The 14,006-nt window shown below is 44.9% G+C and overlaps 1 protein-coding gene across 4 annotated transcripts in view; it reads right to left on the bottom strand.

Moving 5' to 3' along the window:
* Window positions 1-7,136: 7,136 nt before the first annotated feature.
* Window positions 7,137-14,006, bottom strand: part of SBNO1 (strawberry notch homolog 1) — a 50,169-nt gene continuing 43,299 nt past the window's right edge. For all 4 annotated transcript variants that reach the window (XM_049865652.1, XM_049865653.1, XM_049865654.1 and 1 more), the window contains one exon: window positions 7,137-13,604. In XM_049865652.1, the coding sequence (XP_049721609.1) occupies window positions 13,462-13,604 (143 nt within the window). In that variant the 3' untranslated portion in view covers window positions 7,137-13,461. The remainder of the gene's footprint in view (window positions 13,605-14,006) is intronic.

Genomic DNA, 14,006 nt, shown 5'->3' with positions numbered 1-14,006 from the left:
CAGGTCCACCATCATTCTTTTGCACATGAAAATATAGTTATTCCAGCACCGTTTGTTTTAAGGACTATTCTTTCTTCCACTGCATGGTCTTGGCACCTGTGACGAAAATCAACTGACCATAGATGGATGGGTTTATTTCTGCATTCTCAATTCTATCCCATTGGTCCGTATGTCTATCCTTATGCCAGTACCATGCTCTCCTGTTTACTGTAGCTTTGCAATCAGTTTCAAAATCAGGGAGCGTGAGTCCTCCAACTTTGTTCTTTTTCAAGGCTTTTTGGCTGTTCTGGTTCTCTCGCATTTCCATATGACTTTTAGGATCAACTTGTCTATTTCTTAAAAAAGAAAAAACTACAATGAAAAAATGCAGTTGGAATTTTGATAGGGGTTGCATTCAATCTGTATGGTAATTTGGAGACTAGTGTCATTTTAAGAATATTAAGTCTTCCAATCTATGAACACAGGCTCTTTCCATTTATTTAGATCTTCTTTCTTTCAGCAATGTTTTGTAGTTTTCAGTGTACAAGTCTTGTACTTTTTTTTTGTTCAAATTTATTTCTAAGTATTTTATTCTTTTGGATGCTATTATAAATGGAATTATTTTAATTTCAAATTGTTCATTTCTGGTATGTAAAAAGACAACTGGTTTTTGTGTGTTGATTTCCTATCCTGCAAAAACCTTGCTGAATTTGTTTATTAGCTCTAATTTTACCTCCCCCCCTCTGGATTTTTTGGTGAATGCTGTATATAAGATCATGCCATCTACAAATAGAAATTACTTCTTCTTTTCCAAACTGGATTCCTTTTATGTATTTTTCTTGCTTCATTACCCTCGCTAGAACCTCCAGTATAATGTTTTTTGTTGTTGAGATTACACACAGCAAAAAATACACAGTTCAACGGTTTCTTCATATACAACTCAGGGACATTGATTACATTCAAGTTGTGCGACCATTCTCACCCTCCTTTTCTGAGTTGTTTCTCTGCCATTAACATAAACTCACTGCCCCCTAAGCTTCCTGTATAAACTTTCGAGTTGCTGTTGGCAGTTTGATCCCACCTAGATAGTTCTTGAAGGAACATAATGCTCAAGGCAGGCATTTTTTACTAATTAAGCTAAACTATTTTTTTTTTTTATTGTTTGGTTTTAAGATGACTTCAGGGGATATTTTTGGTTTAAAGATTATATCGGGGCAATAGTTTTGGGGTTCATCCAGGCTCCTTGGCTTTAGAAAGTCAGAGCCTCCAGTAGAATGCTGAAGAGAAGTGGTGAGATAGAAAACCTTTTGTTCCTGATCTGAGGGGGAAAACTCTGTGTCTCACCATGAAGTATGATGTTAGCTATGGGCTTTCACAACAGCCCTTTATCAGGTTGAAGATGTTTCCCTCTATTTCTAATTTGTTGACTGTTTTTATCATGGTGGGCTGCTGGATTTTGTCGAGTGCTTTTTCTGCAGCTATCGTAATAATCACTTTTTTTTTTCCTTTATTAAACAAATATTTATTGAGAGTCTACTGAGTGTCAGGCACTATTCCAGGGGCAGCAAAGACAACAGCCCTGATATCATGAAGCTCACATGCTAGCATGGCAGCCACATTTAGGTATCTTCTTACCCCGCTGGAAACCCTGGTGGCATAGTGGTTAAGTGCTACGGCTGTTAACCAAAGGGTTGGCAGTTCGAATCTGCCAGGTGCTCCTTGGAAACTCTATGGGGACAGTTCTACTCCGTCCTATAGGGTCGCTATTGACAGCACTGAGTTTTTTTCTTTTTTCTTAACCCGCTGCAGCGGAGCTTAACCTTACCTCCACCTCCTACCATCTCCCATTATTCTCCAGGCCAGACTCTGGGTTGTGGCTCTGGTACTTGTTCATTCCTACATCTGAGCCTTCACACACCAACTTACCCTAGTGCCCACTTGAGAGACTCCTGCTCATCCCTCAAAGCCCAGCTTGATTATCCCCACCTCTGAAAAGCCTTCTCTGGATGGCTCCCCTTTATTAATGCTTGCTACTGCTCTTAAATAAGGAGCATGGGTGGTGCAGTGGTTAAGTGCTCAGCTGCTAACCAAAAGATTGGCAGTTTGAACCCACCAGCTGCTCCACTGGAGAAAGACATGGGAGCCTGCTTTTGTAAACATTACTGCAGGGCTTTGAACTGATTCTGCCTGGTTGAATCATGGCTGAGGAAGTGATACTGGGATAGGCTCAAATTTTTTAAAATTTGGGTGAACCATAACCGGAACAGGAAAAACTACAGGTCAAAGCCCTGCTAGAAACTTAATCTCCCTATTAGAAAACAAAGGCAGCATACATGTTGCGTATCAACCAAATCTCTAGCCCTTTGGATTTTGCCCACCGTTGAAAGATGGCGGCCAACTGCACCACTTTGAACGTATGTCACTATCCTCAGTCCTGCCAGTAATCCAATCTCCCACATCAGTCTCCTGAAAGGGCTGACTACACCTCTTCTGAGTCTCCAATTCCAGGGCTTTGACCTGTAATTCTTCCTGTTTTGGTTATGGCTCCAGATCACCCACATTTAAAAAATTTGGTTCTGTTCTGGCTTTGCTTCGTAGACCATGGCTGAACCAGTTCGAAGCTGTGGATTACCGTCTCGGAAACTCTAGGTGGCAGTTCTACTCTGTCCTATAGGGTCACTATGAGTCGCGATCAACTAGACGGGAATGGGGTTGTTCTGGTATTGCACTTAAATAGCTTTCAAATTCTTTTGGAAATGTTTCCATCAAGGACAACGTTTTGGGGCAATTGACTCCAAAGTGGGGAGCACACACCACAGGTGGTAAGAAGGGACTCACAAGAATGAGGGAAGAAAACATTAGAATGTCTATGTATGGGATTTATAGTGCACGTATTAGTAGCACACATATTAATTGATATACAGTGGAAGTATGCTCAGAATTGGTTTTGACTGGAATATGTGATAAAAAATGTTTGGGGACCACTGACCTAAGAAATTAGTTGAGCTGGGGCCAGATCCATCAATGTGACAAGTTGTGGGTGAAGTGGCATGATTCACCTACGTGAGTCCAATGCGCAATGTGGTGAAGGTCCTGGTCAAAAAAACCCAACCCCACTGCAAGTCAGCCTTCCATCAGGAGTGTACTCCCAAAGTTTTTAATTACCAGCAGTGTTTCTGCCATTCTGAGACCATGGGCCAGCAAACTTTTCCTACAAAGGTCATATATTAAATACTTTAGGCTCTGGGGGCCATACAGTCTCTGTCACAGCTACTCAACCCTGCCATGGTAGTACGAAAACAGCTACAGATGGTACATACACCAGCTATAGACGGGACATACACAAATGGACATCGCTGTATACCAATAAATATTTATGGGCACTAAAATGCGATTTTCATTAACTTTCTTTTGTCGCAAAATATTGTTTCACCACTTAAAAATGTAAACACCTATCCCCTGAAGTCTTCTGAAAGCCAAACAATAGTTTAGCTTAACTGGTAAAAACTGTCTGCCTTGAGCACCCTTAAATTGTACATGTACAAAGTGCTGAACTGGTGTATGTTTTGCTGTGTATATCCTCAACAATTACAATAACAATTTGTGAAAACCGTTCTCAGCTTGTGGGGTCATTCAAAAATGGATGGTGGTCAGATGTGACCTGCAGAGTTTGCCAAGCTCCATTGTAGAACCCCAAAATTTGTTTCTTAAGCCTGATCGCCTACGGGCAGAACACCAAGAATGGACAAACGTCTGAGGACTTAGTCTATTTTCACACCAATACCTCCAGACGAGACGTACACACGCTCAAAAAATAAACCATAGGAACAGAAAGCTAGACAGAAATTCCACTTAACACGGGAATTGAGAGCGGTGTGTAATTGACCTTTTTTTCAGGACTATAAGTAAAATGGGGGTTGGGGGGGCCTCTTGCTACTCCTCTCAGTGCGCATCTTCCCAAAACACTTAGCTTTTTATCAAAGGCTCACGCTGTTTAAGTTCCTACTTTCCTGAAATTAATAAATTATTCTAGTTTGGATTTCTCTACAAATTAAGGGTTCACACATCAACCTTTGAAAAAGAATCGTGCCTGGAATTAAAGATAAACAACAGAAGTCAGGGCATCATGTGTGTTCACAGAAACCAGCCCTCCAGAGTTCCCCCAGGAAAGGTACTGAAGAGACTGGCAAGAATGACTGCTTGGAAAACAGTGCAACTGGGGACTGGGGAGAGGAGGAGGAGGAGGACGAGGAGAAAAGTAATTTTCACTGTAGGTTTTCATCTGCCTGTTGACTTGTGTTCTGCAAGTGTTACTTATTCAAGCCAACAATCGATCAGAAAAAGTCAAATGAAGTATTCCAGACAAATTTAGCACCCACCTGGCCATTTTACCTTTGCGTGATACTGAGTGGTGATTCTTAATTAAAGAACAATGAGTTGAAAGCATGTGACAGGAGTGGCACTTACCTCCCCTAGCCCAGTAATGCTCTTGACACACAGAGTGGGCAGCTTTCAGAGGACAGGGCCAACTAGCTGAGAATTGTACTCTAAAAATAAGTGTTTTCCACATTTCTTTTAGCCTCCTCTTTCTCGCCATGAAGGCCTCCACAGATGGCTTCTTTACATCATGCTCTCAAATGACTAGCTGGTAAATATGCATACTTACAGAGTTTGCATTGTACATGCTCCAAACCCCCAGCCGACTAACATTTTTTATATCTCGGGGGTGGTGCCCCCTTGTTCATGGGAACTGCCCTCCTTAAAACACACACAGACACCACACGCACCAGTATTTGCCTCGTGACTGATTTGCCCAGGGCAGCGGTTCTCAACCAGGGGCAACAGAGCCCCACCACCTCCCACATTTGACAATGACTAGAGTCGTTTTGGGTTGTCACAACCAGGGAGAAGGGTACTAGTGGCATCTAGTGGGTAGAGGCCAGGGATGCTGCTGCACATGCTATGGGGCACACGGCAGCTCTCCTTGACAAGGAATTACCCAGCCTCAGTTGTGACTGGTGCTGAGGTCCAGGGGAGCACGTGGGAAGGCTGAGAGCAGGTCTCAGAGCAGATAAGACACGGAAGAGGCAGACGGAAGCAAAGCCTGACAGTCACAGAGGGGCTGAAGGGGGATGGTGGAGGCTCTCTGAAGCTTGACCCACTCCCTCAACTTGCTGCGGTTAGGTGACAGCGAGTCAGCTTTCGACCCACAGCAACCCTGTGTGACAGAGTAGGAGAACCTCCTCATAGGACTTCCTAAGTTCTCAGCTTTACAGGAGCAGATCACCGGCCTCTCTCCCGTGAAGCCGCTGAGTGGGTCTGAACTGCCAAACTCTGGGTCAGCAGGGGAGGATTTATCCATTCCATCACCGGGGCTCCTACTCAACTGAAGGTTATACAACTAAAAACCTAGTTTCCTCTTAGTCTTGTGTAGGCTCAACTTACACATTTTAGTAAAATTTTAATGAAAATTTTAAGCACTCCCTTTTCAAATAATGCTCAATTATCTCCTACATACGACAGACTAAATCTCCCTAAACATTAATGCCACTTACAAAGTTAATTTAATTCCATTAAGCATTTCAAGCTACAAATGGAATGATTCTCTCAAACATTTCAAACACCTCACAAGCAAGCAATATTCTAAATGTTTCTGAAAACCCATTCACACATTCCAACCCGATTTTCCTCCCATCATTTTTCTAGGGGCCTAGCGAGGAGGAGTCATCCCCGGTGATGCAAATGGTTAAGTGCTGGGCTACTAACCAAAAGGTTGCTGGTTCCAAACCACCCAGAGATGCCTCAGAATAAAGGCCTGTGGAAGGTCTGCTTGTGGAAGGTCACAGCCTTGAAAACCCTATGGAGCAGTCGTACTCTGCAGGCTTGGGAGCTGCTGTGAGTGGGTATCGGCTCGACGGCAGTGGTGCCAACTCCTGACCCAGACTACGTACTTTGGAGGCTGGTGCCACCACAGGCCAGCTCCCCGACCTCTTTTCCTGTGGCCTAGAAAACAAGGTGACAGTACTTGCAGCTCGTGGCCGTTACGAGGACTTAAATGGATTATGTGCACGCGTGTGCGCACACACACACACAGGACTGTGATCTGCTCGCTGTTCTGGATAAGCTCTTCTCACTTCTGTGGCGTCCTCTCCCACCTTTATTCCCACTACTCTGGACTCGCCCCGCCCCAAATCTAGTGGAAGAAGCCGGCTAGACTTCTTGCCCAATCTGTATTTCTGTATCAATAAGCACCAGAACTCAATAGCAGCTTCAAGTATCCACACCCCCTTCTCGCCCATCCATCACCACACCTATGGCTACTCTGCCTCTCGCTCTTGCACTTGGCATTGCTGATGTCTTCTTCCTAACCATCAGAAATCTTGGTTGCTGTCTCTGTCATTTAAGGTAATCACCCACGAGTAACCACTAGTGGGGACACCATGTGGCCCAATGCTAAACATGCCACAGTTACACATTAAACGTTTCTAAGTGACTATTAAATAAAAACGCTGATTCCACAAAAACTAGGAAGTAAAGGTCCTTTCGTAGCTTGTAAGCAAAGTAACTTCTTTGTCTGAAAACAGGGAGGACTGAGGACTGGACAAACGAACACAGAAAGCATCCAACAGCACCTCGCGCACAGTGAGCGCCGCCTATCAGCTGTAGAAATGTGTTTACATTACCTTCTGTTTTGCTTTTTCAGAGGTGGAGCTCACGTCCTGGGGTAACAGACAGGACGGGATGGTCGCTGCGAGCCACACCCAGCACCGGGAGGGAACTGAGCATAGGGAGCCCTGTACCCCAAGTCGTCCAACACCCATGGCCAAGAATGCCACAGACCACCTCTCCCCTAGGGCCCATGGCTGTTTTGTGGCATCTTGTACGGAAGAAACTCAGTGCCAAGTCTCAGGACCAAGGCCAGGTAAGTGACAGGGCCATAGCCCACGGCTACAGCACTAAGTGAATCTGACCAGAGGGGTGTGCAGTGGTGCGGGCTCCGTTTCACCGGCATCATGAGATGTGCTCTACAGTTCATTTTAAACACCATGCCAATAGAGGCCACCCCTGGAAAAGCAGCCCTCTCGGTGGGTGTGACAGCCCTGACACCTCTCAATTGGGTGCTCTGACCCAAAGAAAACATGACAAGAAATGCATGTTAGCCAGTTTAATTTATTTTAAGAATCTTACAAAAGAAAAAACAAAACACAACAACAACAAAAAAACGAAATACAGGATCTGTTAATGCCTCGTGGTTGTATCTCTTTGACAAGCAAGGATAAACCTTGCTGAATGCAGCCAATACGTATCTATTGCAGGACACCCCATTTTTTAATGGTGGGGACAGTTGCTCTGGATATGTGGCGCTGAACCGCCACAGAGAGGCTGATGAAACAGTGCAGCATCGTCAGAACAGTGCGTACCCTTCCTGCGCTGACGGACTCCAAACAGAGTAGCCGCAGAAAGGGGGAGGCTTAAACAAAAGAACAACATAAAGACAAACCCAAACCCAAAAAGTTTACATCCACCTTTGTTTCAAATTGTCTTTGGATTCCATCACGTGTTGTTGTTGCAAGATGCACCATGTTGGATTAGGAAAGGAGGGAGATGGAAGCCTAGGTAAGAAAGTATTCTTTGCTCAGCGGAGGTAGAACCTGGCAAAAGTTTTATTGCAGAGACACAGCGTACCTCTCCCGCCTCTCATGGCTGATGGTAGATACAAGTGGTTATTCAAACATAGTATCAGTAGTTTGCAAATTCAGTATAAACCATGAACAGGATGATGTTTTCTGGTAGTGGCGAGACTGCCATGTGCTATGTAGGAAAAAAAAAGCTCTCTGCCCCAGAAGTGGGAGTCAGAAAGAAGACTCAAGCTTCTTTATCCTCTTCAGTGCCACCAATACCGTCATAGCAAGGAAGCCCCTTAAGTAAATTGGCCAGAAATGTTTGCTCCAGACAGGCGTGGGCCTCACGGAAGGGAGCTGGCTTACCGGGCCAGCAAGGAAAAAGGCTGAGGCAGTCTCCCGAAGGGCCCAGGCTGGTCCTCTGCCCCAGGCTGCCTCCCCTGCTGACTCTGCACTAGCGGGGTGTCTGAGGATGGCCTCACCTTGCCCCACTGCTGCAGCTGAGTGCTCTCCCAACAGCCAGGCAGGCCAACCACACTGTGGGTGTCAAAGCTGCCAGAGAGCAGGGCAAGGCGTGACCAGCCCCAATTCATGACAAATTAAGTTCCTAAGTATTACCCAAATGCAAACAATGTTTAAATTTTCAACTAACAAGCCTGCCCAGTTAAACAGTAATGAACGAAACTTGTACATGAATGAAAGGCAAAGAAACGCTCAATGCAATCTTTCCTAGATGTTAAAACGGAGGGATTATTTTCTTCATTGTGCAAAAATCTGGGAATAAAACCTAAGTGCTTGACTCTGGGGTTAGCGCTGCCACCATTTTCACGAGCCACCGCTGGGTCCTCCCTGCTGCCAACACAAACCTTACAACTGAAGAGGTGGGGAGGGGGCAGCATGCCTCTATCAGCTCAGCCCGTGGGTTGATGGCTCATCCAGCCAAGACCAACCCATCGATGCACTGGTGGGCAAGCAGCTCAGGGGCCTGGCCTGGACAGTCCTCGCTCGGTTCACTCTGTCACCCCCCAGCGCAGAACCGAGCCTCTGCTGCAGCTGTGTTGGGAGAGAAATTGCTCCCTACCGTACATTCTCTACCTCACCGTCGATGAGGACACCAGTCTGCACCAGGCCTGTCTCTCTGCCCTGCTATTAATACCCTCCTAACCGGTTACAGCAGAAGCAATTACCTGGGCTATCGCAGAGTTCATTCATAGGTAAAAAGCACAGGGCCAACTTTTTAAAGGAAGATAGGGACTTGAGGCGGCAGCAGGCCACCCATCACTGCTTCAGGTCTGGGAGATGTTCCTACTGGGTGGTGAACCACAGGAGGGGTGGGGGACAGGCCTTAAACCCCAAAGCTAGGAGCAAGTCGGGTTTACTGAAGAGCTCAAGTTTGATCCCAAATGCACTGAAGAAGTTAGAGGAGCTTAAAGGAAGTCTTGGAAAGAATTATTTGTAGAAAATTTGAAAACATCAGGCTCACTATAGCTTCTAAGGAGCAACATAAATGAGCATAACTAGTCATATAATGACAGTATCAGAATTGCACTCAAGTACATTTCCCCCCAGTACAATGCATTGCACACAGTAAAAATCTGTAATAAAAATGAACAACACAATCAGGCATGTTGAAAAATATGAACACAACATGTAGAAATTCTATAGTAAAGATGCAAAACTCAACTCTAAAACTGATGAACACATTCAACTAAGAAGGTCTGCAAACTTTTTCAACATTGAAGGGAGGCTGTGTACAGCAAGTCCAGAAAAGAATAAATAGGGTTGGGGGTGGGGGGAGACAGGAAGACAAAGCAGGTGGGGTCTTAATGTACAAGAAATATTTACATTCAGAATTCAAAAGAACCTCATGTTTCTCTCTGTACACACCTATGTACATAATATATATAAGCACAGCACAACATCAGAAGGTGGGTTTGGGGTTTCGCCTCGAGTACTCAGAAAAAAAACTGCTAGCTGGCTTGAGCTGCAGGTATCTAGGTGAGTTTCCTTCACTTCCAGGGCCTTAACATGATGCTACATTTTTTATTAGACAACTGGCATCCAATGAGAAACTTTCTGCTCTCAGCTGTGACCGCCACATGGAATGCTCACGATATTTCAGCAGCAAAATGTGCGTGCACACGTGTGTACAGGTGTGGGGTTAGCTGGGGAGAGCAGATGCAAGAAAGGGTGGCCAACAAACGACGCTCAGCACAGTGGGGGCCTCTGCCACTGGACAGCCTGTACTAACCAAGCATCCCTTGGCTGGGTCCCAGCTTAGCAGAGGCTCATGCAGCACCATTCTTAGACACTACCAAGTAGCACACAGGGACATTTTAAAAATGACAGTACTTGGGTAGGGGCCCTCCTCTCAATCTCTCATCAGAAAAGGACCAAAGGGGGAAAGTCTTCCCTCTGTCTGCCTCTCCCTTCCTAAATTCAGATGCAGCCATCAGTTTTCATCTACTGGTTTTCCCTCCTCATGCCACACTGGAAAGTGGCAGGATGAGGGACAGGGTCCTTCACGTTACACAACTGTAAACGGTGCCCTTTCTCCTGCCTGTCAGAAGTTGCTCTAATAGCATCACACTGAGACTGGCAAGTGAGTGCCTAAGGGGGCATTTAACTATGGCCAGAAAATTCTGCCTCTAAAATGTCTACAATGTCCCTGGAGCTGGGCGATCTAGAACCTTTACCTCCAAGATGAAGCCAACTAAAACGAGAATGGTTATTGTTGCAACTCAAAAAGGGTTCTGAAGTGCTAATTAATTGGATTAGAAAACATACGTACATGACACATCACTACGTTGCTTTGGCTGCAAGTCTTACCAATTTATATATACATGTAAAGAAAGATACTGAAGAGTATTTCTGCAATTTAGCAGCAAAAAGGGCAAACTGCTCACTTAACATACCTACTTTTGATCAAGCTGAGTTTCTGAAAGGCTTGAATACTTCTGTGAACACTCACTGCTGACTGCACATCTGGGTAATCTACTGAACTGCAGATACAGAGATCTGGCGGCACGGAGGTTGCTAGATTAGGGGAAAACAAATTCCCCAAGAGAGAACATCTGAGCAGCTCTGGACTCCGGAAGTGGTTTTCAGTACAATCAACACTGTAAACTCTGAAAACACCAACCTCATTTATAATCACATCTTTGTGCTCAGAGCCGTATTGCTAAAATGGGAAAAAAGGCATTGCAGAGGCCAAGTGGACTCTCAACAGGTTAAACAAGGCCCCTGGGTTCAGTCATGGCATTTAGGTCCTGAAGTAAATGGACCGATTTTATACAAGTTAGCTGTTACTAACACTGCAGTTTCTGAAAGAGGAAGACCTCGGCTGCAGGGGCTTTCTCCCACGCTGGCCAACCTGCACTTGCTGACTTATACGACGGGCACAGTGTGACGGTCATGTGCTCCTCAGAGAGGGGGATGGCGGCCACCAGGGTCACCAGGGTCTGGTGCTCAGGTGCCACCACGCACCAAGGCCTGGGCCTGCCACACCTCAGCTGCTCACTCATTTACATTGGCGCCCTTTTGAGGCCTACCTTGAGGGAGTTTCTGAGGCCATTCTGGACCTTCTGATGACTACTTTAATCTGTTTTAGAAAGAAGAGGACACCCACATGCCCCTCTGCACCAAGATGGCTATTCCAAGAGCAAGTATTCCGTCAACTGTGAAGGCCAATTAATTGCAGGCTAAAGATCCCTCCTACCAATGCCGCTTAGCTTAAAAATAAAAAAACAAACAAACCCACCACCAAAAACCCCCGTAACCTGCTAAGAAGATCCTGCCCCCGTGACGGGGAAGGTGAGCCAACAGCCTAGGCGAGTGCATTTGCCCAGCCCTGCCATTCTTCCCACTGGACAGGGTAGATCTGTTACCTTTCCCTTCCCCAGGTGCGTTTCACTTTAGCATGCTGGTGGAAGCCAGCTGGGCTATTCGTTAGTAACAGGAGCACTAGCTGGGAGGTCTTGCTGAGTTGAAAGGGGCACTTCTCTTGGCTGCTGGCTGATATTCATAGGGATCGCTGCCTGAGACACATGGACTGGACCGAGGAGGGAAGCTGCATCCACTGGGCAAAATGTGCCAAATAACACAAGCTATTCTCTTAGGCACTGAAAATAAATAAATCCAGAAGGAAACTTAGGGGAAGCTTGATGTAAACCAAATTCAGGCTCAGAGAAAAAGAGGAGGGTGCCCTGGCAATCTGCTGGGTTCCTACCACTGAACCTACAACCCTCATCTGGTTCTGGGAACATTCTGAAAAGTAACCAATGTCAACTCAACTTGAAAAACATTCAAAAGTCTATCACTTTACCCCTTCCTCAACACCACCTCAATTTTCAGGAGTTGGTATGGAGCCAAAATTTAAGGCTAGCTGGAATGCTGAGGCAACACCCAAGCCTTGCGGATCCCCGTCAGACTATTGCTGAGGGTGGTGAGGGCCTAAGCAAGAGTCCACTTCTTGTTAGTATAATAACTTTTTATTTGACATCTACAAGATTTTGGTATCTTGCAGCTTTTAACCAGGTTTATTATACAATCTCAAATTTTTCAATAGTGCAACCTGTGCAAGCAAAAAATAATAATAATAAAAAGAAAAAGGAAACAAAAAGACCAACTGTCCCCTCAACTTGTTTATAAACATCTATTATAGGCGAAACAAAACTTACCCATATTATAGATAAGTGTCTATTCACATTTGTACATTACCATTTTGAACAGCTTGAGAGAAACTGTACAATGTCTTACAACACAATAAACAACGTTCAAGTTACTGAGTAACGACGGTAACAACACAAAGAAAAACGTACAGCAGAAGCCTCAAGTGTTTCCCCATTGTCTAGTTTACAACTCAAGTAGGATTTCCTTTCATGAGTGACAGCAAATTTAGAGAATGAAGTAAAAAAGATTGTGTGCAAGATGGAAACCAATTTGTACTTCTTTAAAACTATCTTTAAGTTAAGGAAAATGTAAATTTAAAGGAAAAAAAAAAACAGGCTTGTAGCCATTTTTGCAGCTGACATTAGGAATACTATCAAATACATTAAAATGAACTTTTCAGAGTTTTATCACACACGCACACACACAAGAAAAGGTATGTACTCAGCACTTAGAGAAACCTAGCGGAGGGAAGGAGGGGCGAGGAGCTCGCAGGTCAGAAGCAATACCCAGGTATAAACACTATAAAAATGCAATAACCAATGCTGTACATCTACAAATGTGTTTCTCCCCGTTACGTGACTTCTGGTTAATCTTGTTTATGCATGCTTCCAAAGACATGCAATGTCGGAACAAAAACTAGAAAAGAACCTGAACGCATGATATGCAACCTTTCATTTCATGCTATAATAAGCCTACTGCCTAAGAAGTTCGGGAAAGAAACCAATATATATTCTCTGTATTTATAGACTCAAAATACATGCATCCGGGGAGAAGCCCCCCAGCAATGGCATGGATGTACTGCATTAACCCTGAGCACTGTAGAACATAAAGGTAAAGCCAGTTTGGGAAGTTCCAAGCATCTTAAACCAACTGTGGTTTGTAGCCTTCGAGAAACGCACAAACAAGCGGACTAACACGCACGCACGCACGCACACACCCCCTGCTCACCCAGAGTCAAAGCAAACAGAAGAACCACAGGAAAAGCAAAGGGAAAGACCATCGGCACTGCTGATTTTCAGCTCTGCTATCTGTTCCAGGCTTGTCCTTATTCCCAAAAAAATTAACTAGAGAAAGAGAGCACAACTGAAAAATATATATGTAATTCTTTGGAAACTGTCCCTGATTTTTATGCAAATGATATGCTTCAAACGGCATTCCAGACACATCCATGTTGAAACCTGTCTGCCCTTCATGCGTTGCTCAAGTTGGTGATGCTCTGCGGGTGATGCTGCTGCCATAGCTGTTTCCGCTGGACGGCAAGCTGCTGCGACTGGTCTGAAGTGGACAAGAGGTTTACGAGAGGCGATACGCAATTGGCCGGAATGATCAAACCTGCAGTTAATAACAAGAACATGTAAAGCTGCATCCAGGAGAGGCCACACTGCATCTTACAGCTTCACAGCAGATCCCAAACCAACCATAATAGTGAGCACAGCAAATAAGAACTCCACACAAAGGTTAAATGCATACTCATAAACAAGGTGGTCCATTCAGAAGTAACCTGACTCTTCAACGTTACTCAAAAATAAGCAAGCAAGCAGACGCGTGTACGCGTGTGTAACGTCACCTTCTTGTTGGAGGAACTAATGGTCAACTATAGGACCTTTCTACCAATGAGTATGTACTAGAGCTTTGCAGCCCCACAAAGGTGTGCACACATCACCTTCTTCTTCATGTACTAATGCACCCAAAAAACAACAAAACGAGAGCTGCAAATGCAATCCTTACAGAGGC

The sequence above is a fragment of the Elephas maximus genome, chromosome 22 (genome assembly GCF_024166365.1).
Source record: "Elephas maximus indicus isolate mEleMax1 chromosome 22, mEleMax1 primary haplotype, whole genome shotgun sequence".
Taxonomy (NCBI): Eukaryota; Metazoa; Chordata; class Mammalia; order Proboscidea; family Elephantidae; genus Elephas; species Elephas maximus.
This window is presented reverse-complemented; position numbering and strand designations above follow the sequence as displayed.